A 25,433-nucleotide genomic window follows, 5' to 3' on the forward strand; every position below is an offset into this window, starting at 1 on the left:
CCTTCAGCAACTACACAGGGAGAAAGCTGAAATATATTCTGCTCCTGCTGAGAAACAAACCCTCAAGCCACAGTTCACTGATTGCTGGGATTTAGTGTGCCCACCTTATAAATAAGCAGCAGTATTGCTAAGAGGCTCCTGTGCCAGCCCAGGTCTGTGTGGAGTGAAAACCCCAGGGATGAGGGAGCAGCTCGAAGTTCAGGCATGAAGAGCCACATATGCCACAGTCCTACACCTGGAGGAGACCAATCTGCTCCACAACTTCCCCACAGGGCTGTGGGGTCTTCATGAGGCCATCTACAGCAGAAAACCTCTGTCTGGCATTTTAGAGCACTCACAAAAACGACCCCTTGATGCCATCAGCTGGATGGAAAGACCTGACCCCAGGGCAGGCAGGAACACCACAGCATCCCGTGTTTGAAGCACAACACTTCATTTAATGTTTAGCTTTTTTAATAAAAAAACCAAAACCCAACAACTTGATTTGATTCTTAATGGAAAGATTTATGGAAATGAAATTGGGGTATTTTTAGTGAGTAAAGATCATTTTATAATAACTTGGTTATACAATACTTTAATCCCAAGGAGACAATTTTCTCTCTTTTGCTTTGAAGAAAACCTTTATCTTTTCCATTCATCTTCCATTGATTATTCTAAAAATCCCATTTAGCTCCACCAAATAATGGTATGGTAGTCATTTCTCATTATATTTTAATAGAATAAAGCCCAACTGTATATGAGAGGATTAGATAGCCATTTGTTGGGGTAAAGAACACTGTTCCTCCAGATGGCCAGACAGAATCTGTGTAATGCCTTTCCTATTTATTAAGTTGGAAATGTAATGCAAGCTGTTTCACCCAGTATTTAATGGGTCAGCCACAAAGTTGAAAGCTAATGCTAAGGTTGGCAGCATGCATGGAAGAGTTAACAGGCAGAAAACAGAGGCACATACAGAGCATCTCTTCTTGGACTCAGGGAAAAGCCTTGGAGTACAGAGGTACTTACACAAGTAACCTACACAAGCACCTCTAACCATGAGCAAAGGTTTGAGGTAAGCATTTACGAGGTCCCAAGGGTTTTTAAAATTTATTGTATAAATTGCTTTCAGCACATGGACATTGACACATTGGTGATGTCTTCCATGGAACAAAGGACACAAACACGTGCTGCAAACAGTTTTAGGGGTACCTGGGGTAATTACTGGGTGAACATGGCTTCATTTGGGATGTATCACAGACATACCTGCAGCCCTTTCCCCTCTGGCTGTAGAACAGCCTGTAAGTTCTGGCTCTTCCTCTGCAGCCTCCACAGCTTCCCCTTCGTGCCCTTTTCATTTAAGGACACAGGAGCACAAGTTGGACAGACATGTTTGGATTGTACATATAATCCCTGAATGACTCATGCTGTGACATATGTCACTGCAGCAGAGACGTGCTCCTTCTTGGGCCTGAGAGCTTTTCTAGTCCTGGACTTCCAGCAAAAATAAAAAATAAACAACCGTGGCAGTCTCTACCAGGATCCACATTGTGACAGTGCCCAGAGCATCACAAGTGCCCAGAGTCCTGGAGAGCAGCCACTCCCACTCTGTGTCCCCTTCCACATGTGACCACCACAGGCAAAACCATGGAAAGCCATGGTAGAGGTACAAGAGAGCTTTTCTAATAGGTCAAGTCAATTCTCATTTTACTAACAGGCAATGTGCAACAACCCACCAAACACTCAGGTTAATGCATAAATAGAACTCTGTTTCTGCTCCCTCCAGAAAACAACAGGTTTTGTGCAGACTTTACAGCCTGATTGTATGTGATTTATTGTGTAACAAGTGTAAACATTATAAAATAAAAAAGGTTGGATGGCTGCTCGTTTCCTCTTTTGCTTGGTGGGTTCAAAAGCATCTGGGCTTAAAATGGCCCATAATGTAATATAAATGCATACAGAGCAGGATCCAAGTTATTACTGAGTGGGATTTACTCCCTCTAATAACCACAGGGATTTACATTACGGCTGAGTGACATGCACACATGGGAAGCACTCTGTGAAGGGAAAGTGCTACTGAATTTGATGTCTTTAAAGCCTGGCTGGCCACCACAGGCACAGGGACTCAACCACAGCCAAGGCTGCGCCACACTGCAGCACAATGGCAGGGACCACACACCCAGCTCTCAAAGGCAGCGCTGTACTCAGTGCGCACAGCACCTGCCCTGGGCTGGGGCTGGGACAGGGCACCTCTCCCAGCCAGGGAGCCCAGCCCCATTCCCAGCTTATCCCCACCAGGCACCACTGCTCCCTGGCAGCATTCCCTGATGGCTCCTGGAACTGCTCCCTCGCCTAATTTGTGCCTTTGTACTTCCCATTAGCTTCAGCTCCTTTCCCAGCACTACTGCTGGGCCTGGGCTCCTGAGGAGAATTTCCCTGCTCTGGTGACAGATGCACACAGCAGAACTGAGAGGCTGGAGCACTCCTCTGACCAGAAAATGCTCTGGCAGCTGGGTCCCTGCAGCGTGGCACAGGCAGGGGGCTGCAACCAAACCCTCCCTGGGTCAGCCCTGACGGAAAATGATCATTACAGGAAGAGCTCTTGTCCTTCACTCACGCTGTATTATTTATGACCTAATGATTGCCCATTGACTAGCAGGGATTATACATTCCTGAAGATGTTTCTGGGTGAATGAAAGGGCATTAACCTCATTATTATCACGTCCATGCTCATCAGGGGCCATTAGTAGCTTCCCCTCAGCTCCCTGGGCTCCAGTGCAACTCTCTGGTGTCATCTGCTGCCTGTCACCTGCTGTCCTACATGCCTGCCCTGGCTCTGTCTCCAAACATGGGGCCCATTGCCTCATCTCAAACCAGTTTTGGATGGAAAAATCCACTGGAGCTGGCTTTGACCTCGACACCCACCTCTGTGCAAAAGGCTGGAATCAGAATTTGCTCCTGGCTAAATATCAGCCCACATGGTAAAAATAATTTATTTTTTAATAATTAAGATGATGGGCTATAAATGAACGTTTGCTTTGCTGAGCTCTGGGAATTCGCAGGGAACATTTTGAGCAAGAAAAATTTTTAAAATGAAAACCTCCCTCTCCTCTTCTTTTCTGCCACTCCTCTTATACTCTGTCCCCAGAGATGGTATTGCTCTCCTTCCCACACTTAAATCATAAAAAGCAACACCTAAACACAACATATTTGGGAAATGCTAACAACACTGTCCTTATCTCACTAGCTCTGAAACACTTCATCTGGACAGGTTAAGTTGTCCTGTTCCCCTGCATCTCCTGTTCCTGTGCTGCTTCACACCTCTTGCCTGTCTCCTTTTTATTCACACTCTTTAATTCGTGTTCCATTAAATCTGTACCTATTCTTGCTTCCAAACACAAAGAGAAAAAACTTTTCAAAAATCAGGTTCTTGCCTGAATGTTCTCCATTTCCTTCATGGTTCAAAATATTTAATTCTGAGACAACCAGTCATCCTTCCCTTTCTCTCAGCTGCCAGCAGCTGCTGCAAATCTTCTGTGCCACTTCCCAATGTACTTCAAATCCTCCCAGACCCCAGAAAAGAAACAGACACTTGTAGAAAACCAATAATGCATCAATATGTTTTTGGCTGTTGCAATCTTTACATCTGCACTGCTGGAGATGAACATCCAGCTTTTTTTTTAATCTATAGACTCTGGCCTGTGGAATAAAGCCAGGACCACTAAAATAAGGAAGCAGAGAAAACACAAGCAGAATGGAAAAAGCAATTGAACATGCTATAAACTTAAAATCAGGTGAAAGCTAATTATGGCCATGCTCACTGAAAAGATAAGGACACAGGGAGGGAGATAGACTTATTAATTATTTGTGTTATGGTAGCACTTAGAAGCCCCAATCCTTTATCTGGGACTAGCTGTACTATACACTGCAAACACTTAGATGTATCTTTGGGTAATGGTACAGAGTTTTAAGGAAAATGTGCAAATGCTCTCTGCCTTCACCTTCAGCAGCTTCTGGTTTGTAAATGCCTTTAAAGGAACCTGAGTACACCATCAGACTCATTCTGAGCAGCTCACAGGATGGTTTCATTGGTCAAATAACAAATAATTCAGCATGAAGGCAGCCTGCACTCCAGGCTGAGCTGGGAAACCCCCCAAAGTGAGCATGAGCTGCATCCACTGCCATCCACATCCCCTGGCATGGGGGACAGGGCGCTCGCTGCTGCCAACAGAGACGTTTCATCCTCATTGACTCGGTGCAACTTTGATTGCTTTTCTAATTAAGATACATTTTATGGTAATCCACCAAGCCCCTTAGACTAAATCACTCACTTAATCTGTTGTTAGTGCCCATATGTTTACAGCTTTCCAGCCTGCTGCAGCATATTTGCTTTGCCACGGCACCGGGGAGCTTGGGTGACAGATGAGGCACAGCAGAGCCCTTCAGGTGGCACAGGGCTCTGCCACCCACCCAGCCTGTGCAGGGACAGAGGGACAGACAGCCCTGACACACACAGAGCAGCCTGGAAAAGAGAGGAGAGGGAAGGCACAGCACTGCAGATACCCCATGCTGATCACCTGTCTCTGCCTCTACAGATGAGCTTAGCACATCTTTCTCATTTCCTTTTCTTTCCTCGCCTTTTTTCTTTTTTCCTCCAAAATAAGAGATGGCACACAACAGGGGAGGACTGCTGAAGAGTTTCACAGTACTGTCACGTCTCTGGCCTCAGAGCTCAGTTACCAGAGTTTCACTGCAGATACAAGGGCTCTTTGCAACCTTTTGGTCACATCTGCAAACTGAGGACAGGCAGAGCCAGACCCTCTGCACTGGACACTGAAGGAAATAAAGGCTGAGCGAGCTCCATGGTTCTACAGGGAGTGTGTCCCCAGCCCCAGCATCACCTGCAGCCCAGACACACCCATGGGCCCTTCCAGCATCCTCAGGGCTGGCACAGAGAGGAGCTCCTGTCCCCTGGGCTCCCCAGACACCCTGCCCCTGTGCACAGACACGGCTGCATCGCTGGCAGGCAGCAGCTCCATCTCTCATCTCACAGCAGCTCCTGCTCTGCCTCTGCATGAGGAGGCAGGGATGCACTGAGCAGAAGTATGGCCCTTCCCTGTTCCCAATCCATGGCACAGCTCCCAGATTCCTGCATCCCACAGTGGTACCTCAAGCCCAGGAGGACACAGAGACCCCAGCTCTGCTCAGACCAGCTGGGCTGAGTCTCCAGCCCACCGTGCAAAAACAAGCCAAATTCACAACGCTTGCAACTACTTGTGCTCAGCTTGCTGAGGGAAAAGAGAGCCCACAAGCAAAATCAGGAAAAACTAAAGTCCAGGTTAGTTGGTTGTCATCAACCATCCTATGTTCGTGGAAAAATTCCCTGGAAAAAACCAGTCATATAGTTCTGCAGGAACTCTTAATCAAGAGTAACATGAAGAATAAAGTACCACCTGCAATCACCAGCACTGACAGGCAGCTGCCACCCAATGTCAATACAAATACCTTTCCCCCTGCAGAGTTTCTATTGATCTGAACAGGATCAACAGAGGTGAGGAAAGTACTCATTACATCCAAGGACCTGGCTAAAAAAGGAGTATCAGACATTCAGAAGGAGTCAGATATTTAAGAAACCAATTTTTTAAAGGGTTTGTGGAATTTCTCCAGAATTGTTTGAGCTGCTAGAGGAGCAGCCAGAAAGACAGGTCTCAAAGGAAATGAAACTCTTGGGATCCAAACACCCCTAAATTAAGGTTTCAAACCCTGACACACCTCCTAGCAGGAGACAATGATGTCTCCATCCCACTGGCACAAATCTCAAATTTTCAGTGCCAAGGCTTGCAAAGCACCATGCTGTGAACCTGTCCCTGCAGTTGCACCAAGCCTAGTCTGCACATCAGCCTGAAGGCATCTTGCAGAGTGGGTATCACACTCCTGGGGAGGGGATGGAGGCTGCTCCAAGGTCTGAGAGCTGAGGGTGGTTGGTGGTACTGGGCTGGGGAGCAGCTGCCCCCAGACCTGCTAACACCAAGCAGGTGGAGATGAAAGATCACCGCACATTGCAGCATGAGGACGGGCAAAAGGACAGAGAGAAAACCCCATGGACACAGAGGATTTCTGCATGTATGACATGATGAGCAGGGCAAGCTCTCCTGTCCCCCTGAGTTTGTGTCAGCCATACCCCGTAGAGATGTGGGGCTGATGGGATCATTTCTGCTCAGCCAAAAGCTCCTCTGCCAAGAGAAAGCCTTGCAGCAAAATACTTAACCACATTTTCACTTTGTGCCTTAAGTCCCCTGGCTGCTGGCAGCCTGCCCTCAGGGACAGGGATGAGACTTGCCCCTGCCTGCAGCCCAACCAGCCATTTCAAGCCACTTTTCCTGCTTCAAAGCTATTAGGATGAGATCAACTCCTTCCTTAATAAACCACAACCTGGCTTCAGGACAGTCTGGCACCCCTGCTATGATGAGTTATATGGCACAGAAAAACCAGGCCTTTAGGTTTGCAGGCTAGGAGCAGGAGCTGTGCTTTCAGCCCCCTCCCCTTCTGGGTCACCCAAACATGTTCCCTGCTCACCTCAAGGGCTGCACCGAGCCAGATACCAGGGCTGAGCAAAGTTAGAAATGCCCAGTGCTGTCCTCAGCCAGGCAGGATCATGCTTAGAAAGTGTGTGAGGTGTGCATTGCTCAGACACCCATGCCCTCCACACCTGAGGAGCTAAAGGACTGACAAAAAGACAATTATTGTTGTGTACCTTGTTCTCTGACATGGTGGCACGCGGCACATTTCCTGTGCCACGTTTTCTGTGCCAAGCACACACATTCAAGCCATGCAGCTGCTCTGAATATGTGTATGGTCCTTATGAAACAGCAATCACAAAAACACCAGAAAGCCACTGAACTGAGTGCCCATTAACTCCATTTTCAGGAACAAAGCACATGGGCTTGCCTGTGGAGTGCCCTGGCTGCCTGTGGGATGCTGGGCACCAGCATCAGCTCAGCCAGGGCACAGACCCAGCAGAGCCCAGCAGCCACTGCTGGGGGGCACAACACCAAATATTCCCATCAGCTGCTCTTCAAGCAGGTGAGAAGGCACATGAACTATTACAATAAAAAAAAAAAAAAAAAGAAAAAAGGAGAGGGTGATGGATAATTAAAGCTGTCCAAAAGCGGCTTTAAATGACTAAGCAGTTATTGCTAATCTGAAATTTCTCTCTGATTTTAGAAGAGTTTAGCTTGGGCTTACACAACATCCTTATCTTCTCCTGTGGGTTTAATAAACTCAGTTACAGCCTTCTAACATCTTATTAAAGTACACTTCATATATCTATTAGCATACCCTGGTGTCATGAGAGTAGCAGACTATTCTAGGTTTAATCTGTTGATTTTCTGAGCAGATACATACTCAAACATGCTCTCATAGCAGCTCCAACTTGTGCTACAGCTGGAGTTCTTAAAGACTTCTGGAGCACCAAAGCTATTGATTCCCATGGATACAGCTCAAGTATCAGAGAACTGAAGTGTCAATAAATTAATCAGTATAATGCTGCAAACTCAAGTATTAGGTAGTCTGAAAGTATTAAAGCTATACATCTTGTTTTCCTCAGCCTATTACAGCCCCTGATTTGTGCTGCCTGGGAAGCTCACCAGGAGCTGTGATGGGAAGAAAGAAATAGCTGCACCTTGCTGTTATTCACAGGTAACAAAGAGGTCTCCAAGTTAACCAAGAGGGCTGAGGAATGAGGCTGCTGAACTGTAAAAGCCAAGGCAGGGAGCAGAAAGTCAGAGCAACAGTCTATTGACCTGTACTAATGATGTTACACTGTGAAAAGCAAGCTATTTTCTTAATTAAAGGTTTTCTTTATTTCATTAACATATTTTGATGAGGAACATGTTGCTGCCAAGCTGTCATGCTTTAGATTGATCTAAGGTAATAGGCAGGCAGATTTCATACTTCAGCTTGATCAATATTAAATAGCTCTTACTGATTTTTTTTTTCTATCAAATATTGCAGCATTATTTTGGAGGCACCTTTGATTTAAAATGCCAGAAAGAACACAATAAATAAGAATTCCTTTTCCCTTTAATCATCATTGCTCATGTTTCTGCAGTAAAATGAAGTGCAAAACAAGTTTTCAAAGCAGGCATCCCTCTCTGCAAAGCCAAATACAAACTGAAAATATTTCAACATACCTAAAAATCACAGAACAGTTTGGCTCAGCATGAGACCAGAAAGAAGCCAAGCCTAAACACAATTTTGTGGGTTTCACAATTCCTGAAACACCCCACTTCTCCCCCAGCCAGTACAGTTACACAAATAAATAGAGATGCATATAACTTACCGGAGCAAATATCACCATACACATTTACAAAAGGATTTATAATCCAACTTGCGTCTCCTGAAATAAAGCAAGGTTTGTCTCATACTAAAAATAAAGGCTCCCAAAAGCTTCTCACAGGAGAGAGAGAGAGAGGGAGAGAGAGGGAGGGAGGGAGGGAGCAAGCGAGCATCAGCTCCTTGCTTCGCTTTTTATGAAGCAAATAAGGAGAGCAAGAAAATCAATGCTGAGAGAAAGTGAGATGATATACCAATCAGGCAGCAGCCTCAGACTTGTTTGCAGAGGGATGGCAAAATGCTCATATTATTAGACACTGACTACACACAGCCTGGGTGGAGAAACCATTTCCCCTCAGTGAGGGGCTGATTGCTTTGTGCTGGTGCAGGTACCACCGTGGTGGGCTGGGAGATGCAGCCCCTTCCCACCCACAGCTGGTGCAGCATTGCCTTGGCACTCCCGTGTGCTCCACAGAAAAGAACCAGCCCACAGTTTTGGGCTAAAGTTGAAAAAAGCCTGGAGAGCCTCCAAACTGTCATTGGAGCAGTGCTTCTTCATTGTGGGGTTTGGGGCTGTTTGGACTCTGTTACATTTTGAGATGCCTTTCACTGCACCTCAGACAGCTGCCCTGCAGCTGCAGCAAGGAGCCCATGCAGAAAGGGGAAAAGACTCCTCAAGTCCCCCAGACCTTCATGTAGGCTGAGCTCACCCTGTGCTTGCACAGGACCAGACCTCCAAAGCATCCTCCTGGAATCTAAGCTTTTGTCCCCTTTTGTGTATCAGAGAAAACCAGTGTGAAACACATGGGCTGCCCTGCACCAAGAGGGAAAATTTCTGTGCTCTTAACCCACCCAAACAAAACCTTTGCCATGCCACATGTGTGTTGGGAGGAGGAGGAGGAGGATGCATCAGGGCATGAGCTCAGGCACCTCTATGTGAGCTGGATGCATCAGTGGCAGCCAAACACCCCTTCTTTGGGAAGGTGCCACATTTGCTCCCCCCAGCAGCTACACAGACACAAACCCCTCACCTTGGCACAGCAAACTTCCTCACAAGAGGGCTTCAGGCCAGTCCCAAATCTCCCTGCTCTGTGTTCAGGACATCAGTACATCAAGAGCAGGAAGGGATCCATGGATCCCTTTTGGAAAGGTGTCAGCTCTGCATTTATCTCTGCCCCAACACCACTCAGGGTAACCAAAACTAAACCATTCTGTGCTGTTTACTGATCAGTGCTGAGCTGAGCACTGTTTTACCCTCTTGTCTACCCACAGCATCAAACATTTGCAAATACAAGTGGCATAAGGCAGATTTCCCTTTTATTAGGAGACAGAAGTTTCATGCTGGTATACAGATACACCTGTGGGGTGACAGCAGTTCTCTGCACTGCAAAAATTGGAGCACAATTGCTTTTCCCCAGGGGCTTGTGATTCACAGCAAATGCTGGGATTCACAGGGAAAATCCTGGGAAGACAAAAGCAAGGAGGCTGAATTCATCTGATAATAGAGTTTATCTGTGGGGGGCTGGCACTTCTAGCACAATCCAGGTGCAGAGGAGGCTCTGACAACCCTTTATGAGCCTTTCCCACAAGCAGGAGCTGCACAGCCAGGCTGACAGATGTCACTGCTGTGGATGTGGCCCTGTGTTTCCAGCAGACACAGCCTGGTGCTGGTGGATGCTGTAATGAGGAGATGCTGTGATGCTCAGAGAGTTCCTCAGGCTGGAGCACTGCTCTGCTGCGTGGTGCATTTTAACACACACAAAAACATTCACCAGCTACCTGCACACTGCCTGAGCCCCAGCCATGAAGATTAAACACCACAGTGACTCTGGTCTGCAGAGCTGGGCAGCATTTGCCTCCCCCTGCACTGGGAGCAGCCCTTTGAAGCCTCTCCAATGCAGGCAGAGCTGCACGCTGCAGTCACATTCACACTCCACGTGGTCAAAGGTGACCAAGGAAAGGACCACACCAAACCCACCACCCACTGCATCAGCACAGAGTGATGCTGGCTCTCCCACAGCCCTGGGAGCTCCTATCCAGCCTGTGGGTGCACATGGGTGGAGGATGGCAGGAGGATACCCAGCTTGCCTCAGCTCCCCAGCTGCTGCTGCTCACTGCTCCTGGCCTTCTTCACTGCATTCAGCTCTCCAGCTGGCACCCAAATGTGCTCTATCTCGTGGTGAGCAGCCTCTTGCTGCAAGGTGTGAGAGTAAGTGAAATGCAAACACCTCTCGTTTCCTTTTCCAGTGAGAAAATTTATTTTTCCTTCCCACAGTTAACAACTGCTTACTCAAATTCACTAAAGTCTTCTGAAAACTTTGAAAGATACACATCAAGAGAGTTTTGCTGAGCTGAGAGCTGCCATGTCTCAGCCCTCTAAAATATGTGTGCACCTGGGCACCTGTGTGGGATGTAGGGATGAGCTTTAGCACAGTGGGTTACAGCAGAGGAGGACCTGTTCTGGCACACACCTCTTCCAAATAACACAGTAAAACAGACTTCACAGGATACAGAAACCAAGGGCTGCTTTTTCCCCCTAACTGGTAACTCACCATGAATGCTGTGGATCAGTTCTAACACTGCTGAAAAAATGAACGTGCTGGGGTTTGCTGACAAGGCAAAACACTTGTCAGGCTGCAGCAGACCCTGCAGCACTGCAGCCTGCTCCTTTCTCCAGCTTTATCAGATTCCTTTTCAAAAATTCATCTGAAACACTGGATGGGGCGCTCAGCATCACCAAGCACAAGAAGAGCTGCTGCCAACACCAGCACTGCTATGCCATGTCTCTGTGCTGTATTTTTACTTCTTTTATTTTTTTACTTCTGAGTTAGGAATTTCAAAGCAAACTAAAAAACCCCTGGGATTTAAGCCCAAACTACTTTAGGTACTCCTGAAAAGCAGTGTGCATCTAACAGATTTGCACCATCTTTGTGCAAGGTTCATGGCCAGTGCTGCTGGAAGGGATGCAGTGACACCAGCAGCAGGACAGGCAGCAGCCTGGGGAGAGACTTGTCCCTGGATACAGCAGGACTCAGGGGAGGCATCTGCATGAGGACAGCGCAGAATTACAGAGGCTGGAAAAGACCCCTGAGATCACTGAGCCCAATTAATGCAGCACTGCCAAGTCCACCACGAAACCACATCCCTAAGCAGCACACACACATTGTTTGAACACTTCCAGGGACAGAGGCTCCACCATCTCTCTGGGCAGCCTATTCCAATGTCTCACCACCCTTTCAGAGAAGAAACTTTTCCTAATATCTGTCTCTTCCCACCATACCCCAACCCACCACGGAGTATCCAACACCCACACAGCTCTAAGGCACTAACTGCCCTTAGAGCCTCTCATTGCTCCATGGCTTTATTCTTAACATTCTTGGTCACATTACCCTAGAACCCCTGTTCATGCCTGTTCCTGTAGAGGTGTGTGTGAGACACCTCTAAAATCCCACTCTCACTGTGGAGATGGAGTTTCATCAGTCTAGTCACGGAGCACCTGAGCTGGAGCTTTTCCACATCAGGGTCCTCACCCTGCCCAAGGCTGGATTGCACCCTCTGCCCAGGTAAAGCCAGGAACAGGCAGCACCACCAAAGGCCCTTTGGACCATGCTACTGCTTTGGTGGCCACTCCACATTTGTAAAAGTGAATCAACAATATTAAAGTGTCCATCCCACCTGTGCTGCAGATAAAGCATCCATCACGGCAGCAGTGGTGGTGTCCAAGAAGGCTGGAGCCTGACAGAGAGGCTGGAGCCCCAGCTGGGAGAGGACAGTCAGCCCACCTGGAGCTGCTGCTGTGAGCCACCCACCAGCACAGGGAATATTAAGATAGGCTGCCCGTTTGCCAGCAGAGATTTTCACATTTCCCTCTCAATCTTTATTTAAATTTGGGAAGACAGAAAATTAACAAAGTCTGAGATCTATAACAGGAAACCATTTGTTTTTCTTGTGGAAATGGAACATTTCCTAATGAACTTCCCCTCCCCCTGTGCCACTCAGATCCGGATGCAAATATTGCTGCAAGTTTATCAATCTGGGCTTGTTTCACGCAGTTTGCAATGCTAATGAGTAAACCAATTTTGACATATTATGTAAGCCAGTTTCTGAAACAGAGATTCTTGGCAGGCCAAATGTAAACACAGACACCCTCTTGCATCCAATTTAAATGAGCATGTTGCTGAAAGCACTAAGGGCTTGATTCTGTTGACTTATTCCTGATTTACTCCAGTGGAAAAAAAAAAAAGGTGGGGGGGAGAAGAGAAAGAAAACTAACAAAAATACCCCTTCAATTCAATTCCTAGTGCAGCAGCAATTTGCAAAATGGATCTAATTTTGTAGCAAGGAAATGTGCTGGAACAAGCTAATCCAGGGTGGTGACTCGGGCACTGTGTGAGCATCAGCGCAGCACACGCCTGGGAGCACACATGCCATTCCAGATGGAACTGAGGGGGGAGATGACAGCTCTGCTCTCCCTCATCCCCCCAAACCAAAATTAGGTCCAGGTAGTGGCCCATGGGTTGGACCAGCCCCAGAAGGTGACTCCTTCCAGCCTCTTGCTCTTCCAGCAGAGCTTTGCAGAAGGATGATGCCTATGGGGGGAGCAGACACAGTCCAAGCGCAGCACCAGCTGCTTTGAGCTGCTCCCGTCCTTCACACAAAGGCCAGCAGGAACCCAGAACATGCTGGAATATTTGTTTTAGCAGACACTAAAAGTCTAAACTTCACCACATGTCCACATGTCCAGGTGTCAAGACCCCACACACTACTCACTACCTTGTACACGTGGCTCAACCTGGCAACAGGCCACAACACAGAAAGTCAGGCACTGATTAATGGATTATATCCACCTTTTAAAGAATAGCACCAGAAAAACATGCTGGAAGCAACACTTTGGATGGCAGACTGCAACAACCAGCAGAACAACTCCCAGTGACTTAGGGATGAGCTGAAAGTCACAGGCTCAGAGGTAGGGGTGGAAAACAAAAACAAGAGAGGGGATACATTTTTAAAAGCTCCTTAAAAAAAGCCTCTAATGGAGAGAAGAACATGATTTTATTAAAGTGAGGAAGGGCTGAAATCAAATCTTTAATTTGCACTTTTCCCAGCACCATCTGGAGCCCTTGCATCTGCCAAAAGCACGACGCATTTCTTCAACCAGGAGAACCAAACGGGGTAAAGGCAAACCTGGAGGTGGCCTCTGCCCTGCTACCAGCTCTGGGCACCTGCACAGTGCCTTAAAACTGAAACACATGTGTGAATTTGAACTGTGATGCTCCTGCCATCACAGACAGAGTAAAAGCAATAAAATCAGAGACACGCTGTGCTGTGAGGTCGAGTGTGCTGCCACAGAATGTATTTATTGAGAGTCAGAGATCCCACCAGGCTCCAGAGCTGCAAAACATCACCTCACATTAAATTCCCTGCACAACATCACAGCCAGGATACCATTTATCATATATCTTTTACATGACAAGGTAAAGGACAGCAAAAGGAAGAATACTTTTAATCTCCAAGCAAATATCCCATCCTGAGCTTTCAGTGGTGAAAGCAAACCTGAGAGTTCCTCCCTTTGTGCTGTGCTGCACTTTCAAGCTGTGATCATAAGCAGCCAAATGCCACACATTTGTTGGCTCATTAAGTTTCACCCTGAAAGTTTAACAACTGTGTATTTCTAAAGTAATTCACGTTTTTATGCCATAAGAGAAAACTTACTGCTGTCTAGACACAGAGGGAAAAAAAAAAAAAAAGGACAGTGCTTGAAAGGAGGGCAGCAGACAAGGAAGCACCACTTGGGATGTGAACAACAGGGACATGAGATGCCCGTACAGCCCCAGCACTGCAGGGCACAAATCCCAGCACTGCAGGGCTGTGGAAGAGCAGCAAAACTGGGAAGAGAAGATGCCCTGCAGATCTGAGGGACCTCACAGATTTTTGTGCAAGTCCAGCTCTTTGCCAGCCAACAAACACCCCCACTACCCACTCTGCATCCCAGCACAGAGCCCAAGGTGGGAGTGAAGCCCGGAATCACATCACAGCATGGGCTCCCATCCCAGCAGGGAGATGAAGGCAGCAAGCAGCCAGTGCAGACTGATGTGCCATAGCATCCCCCTCCATCCCTCCTGCTTATCTACACCTGGCACATTACAGCAACAGACAGGTAAATGGGGATTTAATTCCTAACATCTCATTTTTTACTGCAATTTTAAATGATTTGGAATAACTCCTGTGGTTAGAAGCCCAACTGTTATTCAGAGTTAGTCAATTTGGAAAGCTCTCACTGTCCACTCAAGCATCCCCTGGATTCCTCATGCTCAGAAGAGTGTTACTGCCATTCCCTCATTCCTAGTGCTTTCTGCATTTTTAAAGCATTTTTCCATTTCTGCATGTCTTAAATACCAGATACCAAAACCATATAAAGAACAATCAGAAGGCCAAATGGATACCAACTGGATGATGAAAACAGCACGAAATAAAAGAGAATCAGATTATTTTCTGTTGTAATTTTTATAGCTATTTAACAGGAAGAATGGAAAAATCTAATTACTGTCAACTGTAAGTTTTTAGCTACCCAGCCAGCAGCGCGCTGTTATTAAACTACTGTATAATTGCCTCTTTTACTCTGCTTCCCACAGAAGTTGTGTTATTTCACTCATAGTTAAACTCATAATATTGGCTTCATAACTAATCCTGTCAATCGAAATCCCCGGGGGCTTGTGCAAGGATAAAAATAGCAAGGAGTTGTTTCTTCCCTCAGCTTTTTTCAAAGGCCATTTCTGCAGGCACTGGGGCTGCAGCTGCCAAGGTGCCACCACTGGCCTGGGAATGCTGCTCCTACAACCCAGAGGAGCACAGAGGGGAGGGACAGGTCCTTCCTGCAGGAGATGCAGTCCCTTGTGCTGTGTCCACCCCAGGAAAGGCCAACCCTGCCCATCTCTCCCTCCTGACCCAGGCAGTTCAGTTGAGGTATTTGATGCTGCATAGTTGAACCTGACCTCCAAGCCCAGCTGTGACTGCCCACCCTGGGGCTTCCTCCCAGCCCTGAGGTTGAGGTTCATTCACAAAGCCTAAAAACACAGGTTTGCTCCTTCCCCAAACACTGGGACAGAGTCTCACATAAAAAACCCCACCAAGAGGCTCAGCTACCTGTTCAAGCATCTAAGATACACACTAAAATGTCTGTTGGCTCCAGAATTTTAAATGTCTTTTCCAGGCTAAATGATTCTGTGCTTCTCTAAGATCAGTACAATTTGTCAATGCACGTATAGGAAACTGTAAAAACCACCAGATTTTCAGCCACCCAAATAGTTAAGCTCTGTCTGAAGCCTTACTTGTTTCCTGTACATCCTGGATTGATGTCCCTTGCTAGTTCATGGCATTGTTGTCCTTTCCTGGAGATGGCACTGGGTTTGCTGTAGAAGACACATCAGGGTCCCCTGCTCTCTCCTCCAGCATGTCCTTCCTTCCCTGTGGGATACTCCTCTTGCCCAGGACACAGAGGGCCCAAACTCACTGTCCAGCTCAGGTTTGGGATGAGGTGGTAGGGCTGAAGGGGTGAGGGAAGACAGATTTGACCTCACACTCATCCCTACAATCTGTCTCTCTGGAGACAACAACCCTGTGCTGGGGTTGCTCCCTTGTGGGCACGCACAGAAACTGCTGAGAGCTGGCAAGGAAAAGCTGGGAAACAGCACATTTCCCAAAGTGGTGTCCCAGAGGAAGGTGCCCATGCCAGGAGGACCCAGTGCCAGGGCTCTGCGTGCCCCTGGACCAGCTCCAGAGCCATCTCTCTTGCCTGGAGGAACCTCTCCTGTGCTGGGCTGACACACACAGACAAGAGCACATCAGCACGCTCACTGCACCACCAGGTCCATGTGGGAATCAAGGGAGACTGGTTCATCTGAGGGGTTTTTCCTCCTGGGAGCACCACCAGCCCACCTGCTACAGCCAGAGACGGGGGTACAGCATCCCAACCTTCACCCAGCCTGCTCCTGGAGCCATCCAACTACAGCAGTGTCCATCAACACAGGTGTGAGAGAAACAGAATACCAGTTTAAAAATGTGTAAAAACTAAAATTTCTCACCCTTTCTCCCACCCTACAGCAAGGATGGACCAGCCCCAGCACAATGTTCTGCAGCCACACAGGAAACTACTGCCTCCCATGCAAGGCTGAGACACCCTGACCAGAACTCCAGAGGGGCCCCAGGGTGAAAATTCCCTTGTGTGCCCTGTCAGAGCCCTCAGGGAAGCCAGCCCTTCCCTGAGCTGCATTACTCTGTTCTCCCCCATCACTAAACTTGCTTTGCTTTAAGATAAGATGGAAAAATCATTTTTGCCATTGCTTGGGCAGCCAAGCAGCACCACAGTGCTCCTAGGCAAACCAGGAGAGCTCCCACCACGTCCAGCCTGGAGAGCCCTGGTGCTCCCAAGGGCTGGGGACTGCCTTGGCTGGCAGAGCTGTCTGACAGAGAGTAGAGATTTAAAATAAACATGGCCTAACACAGTGTTGGATTTCTCACCCATGGTGTTTGTGCAAATGAACCCTCAGGCTGACAGATCTCCCTACTCAGAAAGCTGCAAAGACACAGAGAAGCTGTGTTATGGCCAAAGTCACCCTGGTGGTGGCACTGCCAATGAGGTGCCACCTCCCTGGCAGCCAGCAGAGCCCACAGCCTCAGCTGTGCCAGGCATGGCAAGGACACAGGAGGGAAGCACCAACACACCAGGGCTGAAGCAAACCCACCAGGGTGACTGAGAACTGTCCCTGTGTCCAAGTACAGGAGGAGAATCAAGAATAAACAAGGAAAACAGAGGCTGCCAGGCACAGGAGCAGCAAAATCTCCTATTGTTCCTACAAGTGTTGGTGATGGCACAGCACACAGAGGAGCTCATAGTGACAAAACAGATCTGCTGGCATGAGCCAGCCTGCCTCAGTGGAGGTGACAATGTGTATGTGCCCTCTTTGGCTGCTCAGCCAGGTCCTCAAGGACAACATGGCAAAGCAACCACTCTTATAAACACTTTAATATCAAGATCAACTTTCTTGGGGTCTGATTCTTCAAAGATTCAAAACCTGCCAGAGCTCCCAATCTTCCTTCATCTTTTCTTGATTATACTGCTTGTGGTGTGTCCATTTAAAATTGTCAACTCTTCATCCTCATAGAAGAGGAATGAGAGTCCCAGGCTGTCCTGTGATCCTCATGAAGTGACACTGTGTTTTGAGGAATTCCCATCCAACAGCAGTAGATCCTTCAGGATGAACCTGGAAGAGAAGAACACAGGCTGTGTAATCAGTGGGTAAATCAAGGCCAGCCCAACTTTCCCATTTGCACAGTGACCCAAGCATGCATGAAAACGTGTGCAGGGTCTCTGTATTCCCCAAATTAAAGTACTATGGATGAAAATGTATTTCAATTGATTAATTGGTCAGGGAAATATGAAAAGGAAGAACATTACTGCTTCCATAAGTTCTAATTATCAGTGGATTTTAGATACAAGAGCAAAGCATTCATCTTGCTACCTATTTTTCATTAAACATAGTTTAATCAAAGGAGCCATCAACTTTCCTAGATGGAAGTAATTAAGGAGAGCACAGGCTGTTGTGTTTGCAGTGGAGACAGGAGCCTTCCCCTTGGCAAATCATATGCTCCCAGATGCATCCAACCCACCAAAAGCTTCCAGCCAGCTGTTAGCCCAAGGCTTGTTCCCAGATGTGGGGCACTCTGCTGCTCCAGCAATCAACCCACCCACTGCTCCAGCTCCATGGGATGTGCAAATCCCTCTCCCCTACATAACTGCATCCATTGTGGGAACAAAACACAGCTGCTTCTGAGAAGGGCACACCACAGACCTGCCCCTGTGCCAGCACACAGGGGAGAGGAGATGTGTGTGTGTGCCTACACTTGCACTCAGCTCTGTAATGGATGGACTTCTAGTCACACCTAAAGAAGTAGATGGTCCCTTGTAACACAACCAGGGGCCACTGAAGAAACTCCACATGAAGAACAAAGCTGAAGGAAAGCAAGGGTTGGGCCATGTGGTGAAAGGTTAAACCTCTCCAACTGATATGCCCAAAAGTGCAAGTGTGGGATGCTGTGCTGGGGACATCCTCACTTCTGTCTGAGACACGCTGACTACTGTGTGCCATCAGGGTATCTTGTATTGTCCCGATGCTCAGAAAAATCAGTCATGCCCCTAACAGAAAGCAACACAATGCAAACACCAGGCAATGTCTTACCTGAATCACCATCAGCAAGGCTCTTCCAAACTCCAGCTTCAGGAAGGTCAGGGGCTGAGGTACTGTGATTCCCTGTGAACGAAGGTGAGTGGTGCATATTTTTGTCTCACACTAGGCAGCCACACAAGTGCTTTAGGCTGACTTTCCCCGTGGCTTGCAGAAGGCTGTCCTTGTCCAACCAGCAGAGGTGCAAAACAGCTCACTGTCCTTGGGCTTTTGCACATTTTGTGTGTGTAAGATTCAAATATTGGTTATTATTTCTTGAAATGAGAACCCCCCCCAGAAGCAGCACTTGGTTTACATGGAAGACAACATTCTCCTGCACCAGTCATTTCCACTAAAGTATTCCACAAAAGTCTGGGTGTTTAGAACATGCTTGTTGGCAATTTATGCAAATCTAGTCTACAAATAATCTTGACAAATAATGCTGAGAGTGAATTTGAGCTGAGGCTGTCTGAGATCACAGGTGTTGGTTAGGTTATCAGACACAGTGGGTGGCATGTTAATGTGTTCACGTCCTAACTAGTGGGTATAAGTGAGAGGCTTGATCTACAACTGAAAGAAAAAACTGAAAGAAAAATTGAATATAGAGCACAACAGATATTGCTGAACAGATTCGCATGTGGGCACTTGATTTATCACAATGCCTACATAAATATGTATGGAGCAACTGTTTCAGAGAGGCCCCATGCATGGACAAGCCTGTAAAATAAGTTTTCTGATCTAAATATTAAAATTGGCCCTTGGCAAGTAATATAAATAATAGTCTCTTACAAAATCACTGTTTCAATTAATTTTACTGGCATCACCTTTATCTGTGCAAGAAGGAGAGAGAAGCATGAAACAGGCCTGAAAGCCAGCAAAATAAATTCAGAGTTAATTTCGAGAGGTCTGCTTGTCTCACAGTTCAGAAAATGCACCATGAGATGGAAAAACAGGTTTAAGTCCCATCTCTGCCAGGGTCTAATTTCTCTCTGTAGAAAAGCAGGATGTATTTCTTACAGCAAACACAAAGCATTTTCTCTAACTTCAACGAACAATCATTTTTTCTGAGCAGTTACATCAAACAACTTACATTTTTTTGCACACTCCAGTAGCTTTGTTTTACTGCAATTGTCATTGTTTAAAAAAAAACCCAACAAAATAAAAAAAAGTACTTTCCCCCTTCCTTAAACCTATTAGAAATGTCATTCACATTACCCTGTGGAAGTGAATTGAACTATTCCCAACAGCCACTCAAAAAATACATAATCACCATAATTACTGGTGGCATCTAATTAACATTCAGCTTCCTCTCTACAGCAGCTACAGCTGGACAATCCATTTATTTCAACCTAAAACTAATGCTCTCCTAATTATTCTCCATCTCACTGAGCATCCCACCTGTGCCCGTTTCCACCGGCGGCTCCGTCTGGCACAGCCTGGGTTGCTCAGCCTGGAGCAGCCTTGCTAACAACTGCCCATGCAAACACAGGGACCTGCTCCCACTAATTACACAGCTCCTGGCTCTGCTAGCCTGCCTCACCAGGATTCACAGAAAAAGAAAAAAAAAAAGGGAAAAAAAAAAAGGCAAAGCAGCTGCAAAAGGCTGCAGCCACCCCAAGGGATGTTGTGCTCTGGGTTTGATAGGATGGGATAAAGGATGAATGAGCCCATAAAATGCACATGCCTTTGGTTTGATGCTCTGGACCTATCTTCCAGAAGGGCATGGGGTCAGGGTGGGCACACCAGTGATTCAAAAGCCTGGCACATCCTGGTGCTGGTCTCCAGCCTGGGGAAAACCCTCTGCTGCCACCCTTGTTCTCCTTCCCTGGCCACTCTGTTGCAGCAACAGGAGCAAAACTGCTCAACCCAAATACTATTTTAAAAATAAAGACAGCTAGGGATTACACAGATATAGCAGCCTGCTTTTATGAACTGCCTGGCATCAGTCACTCTGAATAAAATGAAGTACATGCAAATCTCATGATACCACAGTTGTTTCAGTCTACTCCTAGCCCTTTCCACCCCCATATCACTCATCAGGCAACTTTTTAATTCACTTTCATTTTTCAGACATGCATCACCTCTTGTTAGGAAAAATAATGTCTTCTGTTGCCATCTAGATGAGCTCCAGCTCATTAGCTCTGTTTCTTTCCAAAACTCACCTAAAACTTATTTTCTTTTTTGCTCGCTCCTCTCTCTCTTCGCTATTATGTTTCTACTTGTATTATTTCAGCCTGTAACGATTGTAGCACTCCTAGGAATGATGATCTGCAAAATTATCTTGTAATTGCATTCATATTTCAGCTTTCATCATTACAACTAAATACATAAAGGGGGATGAGAAGGAAGCTGACAGTTACTGGGGGAAGCTCTTGGCTGAACTTCTCCTGAACTCAGGAATTACTAATGCCTCTTTCTTTCCCTTCTCCCCCACGTTAATTTGTCAGCTCTAGGGTGAATCTCTGAAGGCACCAAGGGGCCTTTGCTCAGCATGGCCAGCTGGGTTCACAAAACCCACAGTGACACAGTGTTCACCCCCAGTCAAAGTGGGCAAGACAAGTTAATGATGTTCAAAATCAGTGGGGAGAAGGAAGGAGCTCAGACAGCACAATCCTGTGGGCATCACTTGCTTCAGAGACCAAGAAGAAAAATACAGCAGGTCAAGAGAGGCCTTAAAAGTTGTCAGAGATGGCCTGAGTGTCAAGGGGAAAAAATAAATCAGTGCATACATATTGGAAGGTTATTTATGCAATAGTCAGGTAGTTATGGTTTTGATACCAAGGTAAGAACTCCAAGCACCAGTTAAGGTCAGAAATTCAGTATCTTCAGGCTGTGCACACAAATTTCTCCTGTCGTCATCACCTGCTGAGCAGTAAAGTGCCTCCAAGTGGAATTTTCTAGACTTCCCCCAAAAATTTTCAATTCCACAAAAGATAACTCAATCTTGGCAGCTGATCTGTAAAACTTTTTAGATATGGCAGTAGGGAGAGGACCAAATTTTATAAAAATGCCCTAGTTCTTATCAGTGCAAACCAAACTAAGATGCTTCAAAGAACTGAAGTCCCAGCATTTGCTAAACTCAAGAGCTGCCCATGTGCTCCCCTGGCTGTCCAGGAGCACTCAAGTTTGAAGGACTAACTGCAAACCAGTGCATTTTTCCTTGCAATTTTTCCAGAAAATAATTTAACAGAGTTAACACAAAGACCTCCAGCCAGCAGAACATTGCTAAGATTCCCTAGGTGAACATCTTACATCTCATTTACCTTCCTGGTGAAGCCCAGGTTTGCAGACCCCTAGTTTTTGGGCAGCTGGGCTCCCCACACCAGCCAGGCTCACACCTCCAGCTGCACATTATCTCTCCTGGAAGGGGCACTCAAAGCATCAGCAAGGAAAGAGCCCTTGCAAACCCCAGAAGGGGAGAAGGGATGGGTGGATTCTTTGGTGTCTAGTGGCACATACACCATTTCTGCAATACACTCAGCAGGGGCAGCATTGGACTTGGGAGGTTCCATTTATTTATTTTTTTTTTATTTTTACAAAACTTCCAGAAATGCAGATCCTTTGAAAGCCCACTATCCTACCCCATCAAGCTGAGGCTGTCCAGCAGGTTCACAGTGTATTTGTACCCCTTGTCATGTTGCAGGGTGCCAGCCACAACCAAATTATTTCATCTGATGCCTGAAGACGGGACTTACAGATGATAAAACAAGCATCTCCTTCAAACTAACAGCCCTCTCCAAAAGCCAAGCAGGTAGCAACTTATCACTTCCAACCTCAGCTAGCACTCACTTGCACTCCTAATTGCTTTTAGCCTCTTCTTGAGGCAATTAACTCCATCCCCACCCCCTGACACCTTCTCACTCCCAAAAGCAGCTCCCAGTTCACAGGGCTCTGCTTTTGGATCTCAAGCTTCTGCCTTTATTCCCTTTCCTCTGCAGGGCTCTGCGTGTGTTTGTGTCTGGGCATGTGTTTCCTCACCCTGATGAATTCATTATTTATGGGGCTGAAAGAGCAAAGCTGCTGAAATCATTTAGCTCTTCTGCATGCCTCCCAAAGGCATAACAAACATAATGGGAAAGCAAATACCAGGCTAAGCTGGGTTGTTTGGGGGAGAGCACAGAAATGAGCGTGGGGGTGCTGTGCAGTAGGTATGCCAATATTTGCCATGCTTTCCTGCCTGGCATGGGGCTAAACCCTCCTGTCCTGTTCCAGCTGCTCCTGAGGATGCCCAGAGCAGCCTGGACCAGCACAGCTCAGTGTGCTCCAAGGGATGCTCTGTGTTTCCTGGCTCACTGACGTGTTCAGCTTTACCAGATCTGGCAAATGGCACTAGAGGGCAGAGCTGTTTACCCTCAGCAAATCTGAGACAAGGGAGAAAACCCAGGACTTACAGGCAGCTCCTGAATTCTCCAACACCAAAAGCCCATTAACACACAAAAGCCACCAAATATATTTCCACTCAGAGTGACAAGCACAGGCATTAATGAGCCAACTGAGAGCCTGCAGCTCCTGCTCTGTCTTTACTAAGCCTGCAGACCTGGAGGGGTGTGAGAGCCTCTTGCCAAGGCAGCAGCAGCTCTGCCTGGGCCTGCCCTGGCTCTCTGCATTCCAGGGTGCACAGGGCAAGAAAAACAACACAGGTTCCTAGACAGCAGTGGGGGGGAACAAAGCCTCTTCTCTTCCCATCACTGATGCAGATAAAAAGGCTTTACCCATCAGGAAGCTTTGATCACAGAGACCAGAGATCATGGACCACGCTGACACTCTGCTGCCCAGGCTTGCTGCTCAGCATCTCAACAGATGGAAAGTGTTTCCAAGCAGGTGAAACCTCCAAGGTCATAGCTTTTGTTCTGAGCAGATGACCAGAGGCTAAGAACACCTGTAGGTGGACAAAAAGAACTGCTTGAATGCACATCTACCCCATGAACCACAGGATTTACATCCCAGAGAGCACCTCCAACAGCCACCACTGCATCTCCTGGACCTCACCTCACTGCACTTGGCTCAGGAGGGGTGGGAGGGACTGTAATCCCCAAAATTGACACTCTTGTGCTGTTACATGCAAAGGTTTTTGGATGGTATACATTTGTTAACTTAACAGACTTTTCCACTGTGTCCCTGGTACTGAGAGCTGCCTTGGATGAGGATTGTTGCCACAAGAACCCCACTCCAAACCACTCATAAATCCTTTTCTTATTATTTCCCCAGTGCACACAGTGTGCTTTTCTTTATTATTATCAAGATCAGTCATCCTGCAGGCCTGTCCACTGTTGAGTAAGGAAGCAAAGGAGTCTTGCCCCAGAAAGTCACTGTTCCTTCCACAGTCTAAGGAACCTGTTCATGAAATACCCCACTGCATCACATCCCAGCTCTGCTGCCAATGAGGGCACTTCACAACAAAATCTCTTGAGAGGGGAAGGAAAATACCTGCAAAATATAACTCAGAGCACAGGGCATTAATGGCTTGGGCAACAGCTCAGAATAATGGTGGCTATCTTAATAGCGTGAAAAAAAAAAGGTCTATTAATATTTAAAGAGAAGGAAGGAAATCATACTGGTTCCAGGTCTCAGTCACATTTTGTCCCTTGCCACAACCACTTTATTCCACATCTCTTCCTCCTGGGCACACCCTGCATCTTCTTCTTTGCAGAGGAAAGGCAGTTCATTGTCTTATTTTTCTACAGAATCTGATCTCAGAGTAAGTCATCATTGCAAAGAGGGTTGAAAGGACCCTCAGAGCAGAGGCCAGGCAGCTCTATCTATTCTGGCAGATGTTTATCTAACTTCTGACTCCCAGTGACTGCAACTCCACAACTTCCTGGGGCAAAACTAGCCCAGTGCTTCTCCATCTGCTTCTTAAAATTGCATATCCCTTAATAGCATGTCTTCTTCTCCCAACCAGCACAGACAAGAGAACTGCCCACTTCAGCTGACAATCACCTTGTATCTGCATATCCAGATAGTTAACAAACTGATTTTCTTCTATTATGAAAGTATTTTTAAGGAATACAAGCTTTAATAAACAGCACATTCTATATGAAAGAAAATTAAGTTGCTTTATTCGTAATCTAACTAATTAATTCTTTTCTTAAAATATTTGCATAGTTTTGTTTAATTTTGTAGAAACCTAAAATTGAGACTGAGATCAAAGGGACTGATTTCACCAGATACAATAGGTTTTACAGAGCTCTGCAAAGTTCTACCATTGCCTGAAGAGGTTTTAATTCAGGAAAGACCTTTACATTTCCAGCCTGCCAGTTTCAGTTAATTACACTTGTAAATGGATTGCTGGCTCTAACCTGGACTGTGATTTTAACACGCAGTTTGGAGGTCACATCTTGTTGTTCATACTGGACAATTTTGGGCTAGGTTTAGAGATGTTTTATGAGCCAGGTCACTTCCAGTATGTCCTGGTTTGACACTGGCCAAACACCAGGCACCCATGAAAGCTGTTTGCTCACCATTTCTTGCTCTCAGCTGGGCAAAGGAGAGGGGAAAAAATTACCAAAGTGCTCATGAGTTGAGATGAGTACTGGGAAAAAGCACTCTAAGGGCAAAACAGGTTCAAATTTAATATAATATTATTTAATATTATATAATATTATACAATATTATACAATATTATATTACATAATATAATGTAATGTAATGTAATATAATATAATATAATATAATATAATATAATATGTTACATTATGTTACATTATGTCACATTATGTTACATTATGTTATATTACGTTATATTACGTTATATTTTATTATATTATATTTTAAGCCAATCACATAGTATTAGTATAGTATTTTATTCAAATTTGCTTCTATTCTTTCTAACTAGAGTTTTATGGCTTCTCCATACAGGGACTCTCAGTGACAAAATTCAGTAATATTCTACAGTACACGATT

General features: G+C 46.3%; 1 protein-coding gene across 3 annotated transcripts in view; it reads right to left on the reverse strand.

The window, feature by feature from the left end:
* The window catches only part of SYNPR (synaptoporin), a 97,950-nt gene that overhangs the window by 33,302 nt on the left and 39,215 nt on the right, over positions 1 to 25,433 (reverse strand). Inside the window, exon 1 of one of the 3 annotated variants that reach the window (XM_054281057.1) lies at positions 17,382 to 17,536. The exons of 1 other annotated variant lie outside the window; for it this stretch is intronic. In XM_054281057.1, the coding sequence (XP_054137032.1) occupies positions 17,382 to 17,408 (27 nt within the window). In that variant the 5' untranslated portion in view covers positions 17,409 to 17,536. Of the gene's footprint in view, positions 1 to 8,317; positions 8,595 to 17,381; positions 17,537 to 25,433 lie in introns of those variants that run through there. One more of the 3 variants, XM_054281058.1, reaches the window with a different exon arrangement.

The sequence above is a fragment of the Melozone crissalis genome, unplaced genomic scaffold, assembly GCF_028551555.1.
Source record: "Melozone crissalis strain CALT ecotype California unplaced genomic scaffold, PUWL_Pcris_2 ptg000029l_1, whole genome shotgun sequence".
Lineage (NCBI taxonomy): Eukaryota > Metazoa > Chordata > Aves > Passeriformes > Passerellidae > Melozone > Melozone crissalis.